This window comes from Poecilia mexicana, unplaced genomic scaffold (assembly GCF_051168715.1).
Source record: "Poecilia mexicana isolate PSO_F unplaced genomic scaffold, ASM5116871v1 scaffold_3, whole genome shotgun sequence".
NCBI classification, from domain to species: Eukaryota; Metazoa; Chordata; class Actinopteri; order Cyprinodontiformes; family Poeciliidae; genus Poecilia; species Poecilia mexicana.
The window spans coordinates 15608385-15619900 of record NW_028263372.1 but is presented as its reverse complement, the minus strand read 5'-3'; the positions used below and the strand labels follow the sequence as shown (position 1 = coordinate 15619900).

At 38.2% G+C, this 11516-nt stretch overlaps 1 protein-coding gene across 1 annotated transcript; it reads right to left on the bottom strand.

The window, feature by feature from the left end:
• Positions 1 to 576: 576 nt before the first annotated feature.
• pcdh20 (protocadherin 20) lies at positions 577 to 4278 on the bottom strand. Its single transcript, XM_015001670.2, has 2 exons — positions 4069 to 4278; positions 577 to 3657 (listed from the first exon to the last, which is right to left on the bottom strand). Exons 1-2 carry the CDS (start codon positions 4108 to 4110, stop codon positions 1036 to 1038), a joined length of 2664 nt encoding a protein of 887 aa, XP_014857156.2. The 5' UTR covers positions 4111 to 4278; the 3' UTR covers positions 577 to 1035.
• Between the last annotated feature and the right edge of the window lie 7238 nt (positions 4279 to 11516).

Below are 11516 nucleotides of genomic sequence, written 5' to 3'. Positions count from 1 at the left end.
CATACATTTTACAGACACATTAAAAATGGCATGATTCTTTAAATTAGATTGACATGTGTAACATCAAGCACATAAATGACAAAAAAAAATAGTGGAAAATGGTTTCATTTATTATCTTTGATAAATGTTTAGCTGTGTTGGGAGGGGTTTTATGTTAAATATGTTTGACTACCCATGGCTTCAGGTACTTTTCAGTTGTGGAAGTATTTTTGTAGTTACTCACACTGTGCTCAGACAAGATTAGAAAATAAACCAAAAACACCGACGGCGACCCCATGCACGCTTTTTTTTCTGGGGTCTTTTTAACATGTATGACAAAACTCAATCCAGTCCAAAATAACTGATCAAGAGCTAAACAGTGAGGCTGATTGTTCTGATGAAGCTTGGCAGGGGTCTGTGTGTAGGTTTTAAAAATGTCCACATACAAATGGTCTGTTCCACAACATTCAGATTTAAAAATTGGATTTTCGCTTCGTGAATATGCATGGACAGTTTTTTCAACAAAAAAAAAAAAAAAAAAAAAAAAAATATATATATATATATATATATATATATATATAGATATATATTTTAAAATTTTTCTAACTTTCACTGATAACCTCAATGGATAATTTTTTTCTTGAACTGATTCAAGAGAACGGACCTCCTGTGGTGAAACGTCTCTATATTTGTACCAGTGCAAAAGTGTTACATAAAATAGTAAAACAATTTTTACAATATGTACAAAATAACTCTGTGATCTAATCAGTTGCTCTTGTTGCTTTGCTGTAATGCCATTATTACTTTCTTGCCAAGAATTTTCTAATGTGTCACATTTGAATTAATTGAAAGGAGTCACAAATACAATGTGTCGTGTAGGAGATGACAAAAAGAACTTTAAACTTAGCTCTTCCTCTCTTGGGTATATTGCAGTAATAACATTAAAATTACCAAAGCAAAAACAGCAGCTTTATGCAAGAGCTGTACTTCTTACAGTTATGTTTGTAAACATTCATGTAAACAGTGGTGGTTTTTGGATATGTACAAAACTGATGATCAGATGTTTGACATCTGCCTGAGTTTTCTGTTCAGAAAGTTCGTCGAGCCATTTTTCAATTTTAAAGGTACTTCCACTTCTGATCTTTTCTTCCTTATCTTTTTGAATCTCTTGCAGCATATATATGATATCAATACGAGAACCAGGGAAAACAACCCGAGACACGCCACTGAAAGACTGATGAGGATGGGCCGACAGGGGAACAGCTCATACCTCTCTGGCCCATCTGTCATCTGACTGATGTACCAGGGCTTCTCTTCAACTTCTATGTCAACGTCCCTGGTCAGCAGACTTTGGATGTAACTCTCATTACTCACTGTTTCATTGACAAAGAAGTTAACCATGACCGTTGAGTAAAGCGGTTCAGGTTGACCGTGATCACTAACTTTCACTAGAAGGCTGTAAAGCCCCCTGTTGCAGAGCTCTCTCTTTAATGTTATGTTCCCTGTTTCTGGGTCGATGGCAAATGACCCTGGCTCACCCCCTTTCCTTTTAATGATACTGTAGGCAATCACAGCATTCATCCCTGTGTCTTTGTCCACCGCGTACACTTCTGCTATTGATGTTCCAGGTGTCGTATCAGGTAGCACCAGCATGTAGGACTGGTTGGACTGAGGGAAAAGAACAACTGGCGGGTTGTCATTCACATCCAACAAGAGAACAGTCACCATAGTAACAGAGGAAAGCGCTGGCACTCCACCGTCAGCGGCCTCAATCCACAGCTGGTACGTTCCTTGCTGCTCACGGTCTAGGGATGTCTTGGCCCTCAGTGCACCTCGGCCAGTGTCTATCATAAAAATGTCACTGCCATTAAGGATGGACAGGGCTACCCACCCATTCTTACCAGCATCAGGATCCGTCACAGAGAGGACACCAATTTCCCCATACCCAGGAAAGTTCTCTGGTACAAAGAAGGTAAAATCCTTGTTAATGAAACGTGGACTGTTGTCATTGCGGTCCAGTACAGTCACCACCACCGTAGCAATTGACTCCCTCCTGGGCGTCCCCTGGTCTACTGCTCTAACTATGAACCGATATTTTTCTTTTTCCTCTCTGTCAAGAGATGTCGCAACAGTCAGAACCCCCGTCAGACGATCCACAACAAAAATCCCAGGAGTATCCCCACCAAGGATGTAGATTACCTCCCCTCGACTTTCACTGTCTGGGTCTGAGGCTTGGAGCTGAGTCAGGAATGTGTTTGGTGAATTATTTTCCTCAATTGATATTTCCACCAAAGACTGCTGAAACACTGGTGCATTGTCGTTCTCATCCAAAACCTGCACCTTTAGGAAAGTCTTTATGATCAGACCTTGAGTATTGTTAGCAACCAGAATTAGCTCATATTCCTGAGTCCTCTCATAGTCCAAGGTCTCTGTTGTTTCTAGTAAATACTCATTCTCTAACTGCTGGTATGGGACAAGCCTGAAGGGACCAAACCCTTCCAAATAACAGTCCACCCTTTGGCTTTTGTCCATGTTTTTGATAGTAAAAAATGCTATTGGAGAAAAAGCTGGCTCAGACTCCTTTAATGTCACCACTCCATCCTTTTCGGGTGCGATATATCTAGGTATGACAGCAGGGGGTCCTGTAACCACTTTGGTGATATAGACGGTTACAGTTGCAACGGCAGGGATGCAGCCAGGTCCATTGGCCAGAACCGTCAGTTTGTAAAATGTAGTTGTGATGAAGTCTAGTTTCCTGGCTAGCTTGATCCCCCCTGTAATTTTGTCCAAATGGAACAAGCTCCTGGTGTCCCTTGGCACACGTTCACTGTAAGCGTAGCTGATCTGTGCATTAGCACCAAGGTCAGGGTCAAAAGCATGCAAACGTGCCAACTGTGCCCCTTTGCTGGTATTCCCGTGCAGAGTGACATTAACCTGTGACTCTGTAAATTTAGGGCAGTTGTCATTTACGTCTGTGATGGCGATTTTTAAAGTTGCTGCTCCAAGAAGGGGAGGGGTCCCTCCGTCTTCTGCAATGATATCTGTAACATATTCAGCTTGCGTCTCTCTGTCTAAAAAGTTTGTCACAATGAGGAATGGTGTCAGCTCACCTCCATCATTCTCCTCTACATCCAGAGTGAACACACCAAAGTCGTTAACCAGCCAGTAGGTCTGCACTCCATAAATCCCCAGGTCCGGGTCAATAGCAGACTGTTCCACCGCAAAACGGCCATTTATTGGTGTGTTTTCTGGGACAGACATGCGGATTTCATCTGTGGGGAACTTCGGCCTGTTGTCGTTCACGTCTTCAATTAAAAGCTTTACTTTGACAAGCTGAAAGTACTGCTGAGGCAACACAAACACGTCCAGTGAAAGGAAACATCCCTGCTCCTCTGAGCTGTAAGGACAGAGGGTCTCCCTGTCAATCTCAGCAGCGGATGTGTAAAGCTCCCCTGTAGTATTATTTATGTTCACATACTGCTCACTGACCTTCTTTTGAGTGAGACTGAATAAAAAGGGGGGCTCAACTGTGAAATCCAAACGTAAGTCCACTCCAATAGCCCCGATGAAAGTCCCCTTGGGTAATCCCTCCTTTATCTTATAGATGAGCTCTTTTGCTTGACTGAAATTTGCCAGACATGAGAGGGGGGTGGTGTACAACATAAGGATGTAGAAACCCTGTAATACAAGAAAATAAAAGATATTTCAGATTGATAAAAAAAACAACAACAGCAAAGTATCAGAAAACTATGATTTTGGTGAAACTGAGCATTTCTTGTTTGCAGTTCTGTATGAAATTCTATTCTTGTTTTATGTTGTGAAATCTGAGTGATCTAATAATTACAAGCATCACTATAGGCACCAGTTAAGAAAATAAATCTAAGCCACGGCTTAAAATGACATTTGCTACAAAGAGTTTATTTTATATTAAAGAAGTTCCCATCGTAAAAATGCATAACAATAGAAAGAACCTTATATATCCATGTTGATGGTACAAAAAGTCACTATCACAACAAAACAGATTTTTGTTGGGTTGCAGTGATTACAAAAAAAAAAAAAAAATAAAATAGAAATGACCTGAAAACTTACCCATATGCTGTCTCGTTTGCTGGAGTACCTGCTCCTGAACATGTTTATGTCCGTGTCCAGCACTTTCCACTTACAGCAGGAAGAGTGACATCTTAAGTAACTCAGGCATTTTGAGCTGAGCAGACCTCTGCCGAGTGCTATGCCTTATTTCTCTCTGACTTGAACAAGTCATTCATCTCAGTGCTGGCTCAGGACACTCCCACCACATGCAAATTAGTTCCTTGTACTAACCAATGAGAGGTGATAGTCAGTGGGAAATCTTGACTTGACAGATTCCTCTTTTGTACGTCTTGTCAAAGAGCACTGACGCAGACCTGTGCTTTTCACAAGCAGCGTTACCTTCATAAGGGGTTGCATACCTTGCATTCCTAAGTCAGAGTGAAAGCATATGATTATCAGCAGGGCTTATGATGGCACGATAGACTGGGCAAGATGGGAAATATCAAGAGCCAAGAGATTATTGTAAATCCAGCAGTAGTTAAAAATATCATAGTTAGAAAAAGGATGTGTCCAAGGTACCAAGAGAAATATTTGATATTCTAAAAACAAACTCTGACAAGTATAATATTTATTTTTTATATATACATAATAAAAGAGGGGGGAGAGGGATAATATTTAAGGTGTGTTACAATGATTATAAGTAATTTACATGTGGCATTATTTGTGGCATACTGTATGTCTGCAAGCAAAACAAAAAGAAGGACATTACCACAAAGCCAGCAGAGAGGAGAACGTGGCATCATAAGTGCTTGTGTGGTCTCACTCTGGATTGAGCCTCTAACTAAATCAAGCCCCTAATCCCCATGTGTTCTAAATGCCAGGCCAGCTGTTTGGTGGGATTGGAAGCATACTGCTCAGAGAAATTGAGTGATTGAAGTTCTCTAGACAAGGGCGGATTGAAATTGTAACTCACACTTATTTTGCTTCGTAGTGTGATAAATATCTTCCACACTTTACCCATAAAAGGAGATATTTTATGGGTAATGTGTGGTGGAGAAACATTGGAATCTAAACACAGTGTTGCATCTATTCATTGTCTTTTAATGAGTTTGGAGACAATTCAAAAATACATATTACACTATCGCAACAGAGGTAGGAGTACATTAAAAAGGATTTAATGACAAATACATCTTTCATTCTGCATCTAGAAGCTTGTTGGCCCATGGAGCGAGCCAAGACATATTTCTGCAAAGCAAGACTTAAGGCAACGAAGGCCAGGGGGGCCTTGGAGTGTGGGAAAGCTGCAGGTCAGGGAGAGTTTGAATTTAAAGTGGCAGTGTTATGTAAAATCAACTTTTTAAAAAAACAACAACTTTAAATCAAGTTACAATGTTATTCCCTCAACCATTCAGCTGGGCAAAATGCTTGGGGGGGCCGAGCGTTGCCTTCAAGGACGAAGCTCCTCCTCAGAGCTGCAGTTTCCAAGCTTCACAGAACACGATGCCCTCCCTCACGACTTCCCCACTCAGCTCCTTCAGAATAGATATCAGCAATTGGCAAACACCTGGTTGAACGCCACATCTGTTGAGCTCATGATACGAACTGATTATCAGTGAAATGCCGGTAAAAACATTAGAGGGTTAGTAGAGGAACAATGTTGCGATGACTTCCTGAAGAGACAGAGGCCTAATTTCAAGGTGTCACCTAGTTACTTGACTATAGCAATTTAGACTGAGTGAACCCCTAACTAAAGATTTTGAGCTGTTATAAATATGCAAGAATAAAATATATATATATATATATATATATATATATATATATATATATATATATATATATATATAATAGGGTTAGAGGATACCACAACTGGAGTCCACACGAGGAAGGAAGCCAAGGCCAAGAGGCAGTATTACTCTAGTTTAATTACATCATTTGTTGCTATGAGTCTCTGGGAGATGAGGCAGTGTAATCACTGTGCAGATTTCCTAACAGATGTCTGGCTACTGTCTCGGTCTTTACATTTAATCAAAGAGCTCATAAACTATGTTGATAACAGCGACACAGCTTCATGTTAAGTAAGATGGACTCCACCACATCAAATTATTGGGATTTTAGTTTTGAATCAACCTTTAATTATAAAACCAAAAAGCTTGATAGGAGCTCTGCTCTCGATTTTACTTCCCTGATATCTACTGTGCTTATTGCCTCTTATTTTGCGGGTCTAAATGTGAAAATGAATGAGAGATTGTCATACATCCAGTCTCATCACATCTTTAAAGTTTATGTGATGCTTATGATTCGCTCATGTTCTGAATTATAAATTCTGGGATCAATGGCATAAAATTCACTCTGATTTACTGCATCATTTTTGGATGCATTACTTTCTTACGACATTACTATCTTGAGTTTTGTTCTCCTATATCAAATCATTGATGTATTAGTATGGTAAACAATTAGTACACTGGCAGATGTGATTAGGTCATGTTATTAATGAGTTGCAATCCTGTAGTAGAGGTATGCATGCATGGCGTATCTAAGAATAAGCAACAATAGTTACTCTTTTGTCAGTAAAATCTTAGTCTTACTTTGGAGCTACTCAGTTTAAGTCCATGATAAGATTCAAAATGTTTGAGTGCTATTCTATTCCCTACATAATAAAGACTGATGAATAATGTTGTCTCATACAGTGCAAATAAACCCAGAGGGCAAAACATCCCAATTACTATGATTCCCAGAGTGAAACAAGCCAGAGAATGTTTGACTTCAGCACAGCTTGAAGTGGTGCCACTGCAATTTTATCAGGTCTACTTCAACTTACAACCATCATACATATTTTCAAGGCTGGCAAATGACATTTAAAATGCTTATATTTTTAAGTTTGAACTACCCAAACACGTGTCGCATGTTTTGAAAAGGCACACATCTAATTTGCGTAGACATTGTGCTTGAGTGAGTTGGTCAAGTCAACAAGAAAGAAATCTAATCGGTCCACATATTTTTATTATGATAGAGGCAAGAATTTGACTGAAGGGTTTGCTCTATTGCTCCATTAACTCAGTGATACCTGGATTCAAACAGATTCAAACATAATATTCTGAGAATATTATGAACTAACTGAATGGTGGATTTATTTCAGTAAATCACTTCAATAAGTGAAACATAAAATATCATAGATATTATGGAGAATCAGGGTTGGTTTTGGCATAGGAGATTCAACTAAGGGGAGAAAATAAAAGGTAGAAGAAAAAAAAAACATAACCACAATGTGGACCCTAATTGGCATCTGTTTCTCCTGCCTTTGGAACCTGTTGTTTCACAGTCTGATGGACGCCCCACTGCTGTTAGTCTAATGCGCTGAAAATGGAAAACTGAATCTACCTGCTGATGCGCCACAATGAGCTCACACAATGGGAATAGGTAAAGAAATGTTTAAACAAATTAGTTGATCTTTGAATGAATTTCCAGGGTGTCAGAGTGATTACTAACCTTTTTTAACATGGTCTTTAATTTACAGTTAGGCTACATTGTGTTTACAAGTGGGGTTTGTTGTTATAAGCTAAAGTTAGCCTATGATTTATATAACTCCTAAAAGGGTGTGATGAAGTGGTTGAGATTATATTTATTCTTCCCTTGTCCTGACATGACCATAATTTACACCTGTTTTTTTAAAAAAAATATAATTATTCATGATGCTTTAGTTTGACATTGCTGTTTCAACTTGGGTTCACATTCATATCCCAGGGTTGTTTGTAATAGCATAATCCTCTACAAACATGCTTTTAAAGCAAACCCTCTTATATCAGCAGTTAATTTGAATTGTTGCTGTGTTAAATGTACGTTTGTGGTAAGGGATTTCTGTTAAAGGGTCGGTCTTACGTGCCAAAATGGCACAGATCAAGTAGGTATGTTGCCTTCAGTTGTTATAAAAAATACTGTCAAACATGGCTTAAAAGAAATTTGACTTTGTAATTTGTCGCCTAGAAATTGGCTTCTGTCTCTTTAAGAAGCTCCTGTTCTCCCTGACACTCTGCCTTACAACCATTCTTAGGAGTGTTGGATTGAGAAGTAGTTCGTATGATGAGCTTAGCAGACGAACAGGTCCACCAGGTGTTTGCTAATTGCTGCCGCTAGTCTGATGGACTATAGTAGTTACTGTTACTGAGTGGGGAAATGGAAATCATGGGGGAAGTGGAAGCTTGACTAGAGACTGCAGCTTCAAGGAGCAGCTTTGTGGAAATAGGAGACGAATAAGCATTTAGGAATCCCTGATTGACTGCCACGGGGGAATAAAGAAGGTTAAAATATTATCATTAATCACACTTTTTCCTCTTAAGTAGAAGAATCATGAATCATCAAAAATATAGCAGTGGTATCAAAAATAGTATCAAGAATATATATATATATATATATATATTTAGCTTTGGTATAGAGTTTGAAATGTAACTACCATGACAACCCTACTAGAGCTTTATCAGTAATCTTTATCAATCTTCGAGCCAAAGCATTTCCCCTTAAAACTAATGTTTTGTTTGACTTTTTGATAAGTTGAAATTTGAGTTTTTGTTAGCTGAAAGCCACAATGATAAGAATGAACACAAATAAATGTTTGTAATAGATCTCTGTGTAATGAATGTATCATTGAATTGAATAAATAAGTTACAGATTCAATGTTAACCAGATTTATTGAGGTGTTCTTGTATATTCCGGAGAGGAATATAGTCTATAGACTAAATCTTAAAATAGTGTCTTATCACAAACCTAGCTGTTGTAATTGTTTGGCATATTTTTTTAATTAAATGTGCATTTTTTGACAAAAGGCATCGCAAAATTCTTTGTCAAGTTAATAGATTTTAAAGGTACCTACAATGAGAGAGTTCTCAAATTAAAGGCAGTCAATTTTCCATGGTTTTACAAAACAATTACTTTCTATTTATTTTAAGGGGCAATGTGATGAGACTTGTCTGTTGTAGTGATTTAAATGGCACTAGTTCTTGCTCTGTCACTGCCATCTACTGGTTGGATTAGCATAAAAATAGATATGCACAATCAATTATGCTTCAGTCATTACTTGCACAAACTCCTTTGAGTCCAAGCTTCATGTGAGACCAGGAAATGTATTTTGGGATCAATTAAAAGTTTGTAATATGACATTTTCCCTTTTGGTGCCTAACTCTGCTATAGATATTATGAGTAAAATCAAAGGCTGAAAACATAGCATAGATTATGTGTTATTTGTTTTTGCAGAGGCCCAATTTTCTTAAACTAGGAAAGCTGCAATGGCAAAGTGCTTTTAAATGTCGCTGTGGTTTGCCTTTATGGGCCTACTTTGGTGGAAAACTGAGCTGTTCAAACATGATAACACACTACACAATAGCTGAACCCCAAATGCCCCACTTATCTTAAGCAAAAAAGGAAAGAAAAAACCCCCAACCTCGTCTACCCTGTTTTGCTCTCCTCACACTTCCCCGGCTGCTGCTCCTCACCTTCACTGTTTGCTCCCATAGTTTCCTCCCTTTATGCTCTTGTAAGCTGCTGAAAACGCATCTTAGCACAAATGTGTGAAAGCTCATCCGGAGCTGCAGGACAGAAACAGGGTAAGAGTGCGAAATAACACAGAAACCTTGTGAGCTTGCATTTGATAGGCAGACAGATAGAGGGACAAAAGATGGAAAGTGTTAATCCACGCAGTTGTGTGAATGCGCCTTTGTGCTCCTCCAGGTGCAGGCTGGATACATTATTGAGAACAGGTGCTGTGGTAGAATGTATGCCCTCACAGCTGCAGCCAAGGAGATTACTAGCCAGGCTTCCTTGTAATGAAGTTTCTATCGATTGGCCCACCACAGGTTCTTGTTTTTGCCTGCTAACAGTGTGACTTTTTCAGAGCCTCAGTTCGAGGTTTTTGAGTACATCATTTAAGGTATAAAATTGAGTTTTGGGTAGGGGTTCGATTTGTTGATGGTAAATAATTGCTTGGTGACTTCTTATGCATCCATATCTCAAATTCTTGTCCCTTTTTTTTGCTTCACATGGGCGAGAAAAATCAATCCATGCTCTAGAATTAATCTCTATGCAATACACGGCTTCCACCAGTGTTTTTCATGTCCTGTGTTACAGTTGCAGCTAAAAGATGTGAGAACTGTGAAGACACTTAATTAGTTTCAATCGAAACCATTTGACAGCTGCAATATTTTGATGTTAGTAACATGTCGTGTTGGTGCTATCAAAGTTTTAGAAATCAGTATGCATTTGTGGTTATTTTCATGAGACGTATGTAATGGTTGTGTTACTGCAAAGAACCAGTGTGTTAGGAAGTGTGAATAATAAAAGGTAAAAAACAATTACACACACCACAGATTTCAGGGCCCTTCTGTGAATACATTAATCTCAAATATCAATTTGAACGGCTGTAATTATTTTGGTAATCCCCTATGATCATGCAGCAGGATTTCTAAAGAAGTCTACTTAAATAATAAAGGATATGGTAAAGTGAACCGTCTGAGTGTATAGAATGACTGAATGGTCTGACTGTAGTACAATTACAATTCAGTTTCAGCATTTTGTCTCTTGACAAGAGTCTATCAACATTTCCCATTTTGACTTGTCAATGTCACATCTTTAGTTCTGGCTTGGCTGTTGTAAAACTTTAGTTTTGCCCTCATGAAAGCATTTTTTTGTAGATTTAGATGTGAGTTTGGACTCACAGAGGGTGAAAAATAAAATCTATTTTCATCAACATTGTACCAAACATCTGAGGTTATGACATTATACATTAAACCACCTCAACAGAGCACCCTATGACAAAATTTAGATTAATACATTTGTAAATATCTAGAAAATACTTTAAAAACATTTTTAAATGAACTAATAAACTTTAGAAAAGCTAAAGAAATTTATGTACATTGTTTTTTACATAAACAAAGTGTAAAAATTATCATTTGAGAGCAGATCAGTGGAAACTCTTTTTTTTTTCCGACTTCAGAAACTACATTTCTAAAGTGAAATAAAATTTCAAGGGGGAATCTGAAACTAAAGGGTTGATTCTAGCTATCTGATAACACAAACTGGTGGTGGCATGGGAGAAAAAAAACAACAAAAAAAAACAACTTGTGGCCATGATATAATAACTTATTATAGTTAAGTCGTTCATATGAGATATTATGTTGTGTCCAGAAAATAAATGAGTCATTCTCACTAGACATAATATGTGTGGCCACAGGTTTTCATTTTTCTGTCCCATGTCACCAGATGGACTATGTGTGATACTGATACCAATTTGGCATTTATGTTACTTTATTGGTAACACCTGCCCACCCCTATTGGTATGGTATTCTTTTATTAATGTTCAGTGGGGTTTTTACCCGTGAAATAAACTTATGGAAATACAGAATTCAGCTTTGGTTTGAATGGAACTGGACACAGTTTAGTCAGATCTAGACTATTCCTTTAAAAGAAAAGGCTTGTGTTTTGTGGTCCTTCTCCTTCATCCTTCACATTTCTTCTCATAGTTG

What these genes read in the sequence shown, in the direction of transcription:
- pcdh20 (XM_015001670.2), bottom strand. Translation starts at nt 4,110, where the DNA reads ATGTTCAGGAGCAGGTACTCCAGCAAACGAGACAGCATATGG. An exon ending in GCAAACGAGACAGCATATGG is followed by an intron (nt 3,658 to 4,068) that starts GTAAGTTTTCAG and finishes CTTGTATTACAG; the next exon opens with GGTTTCTACATCCTTATGTT.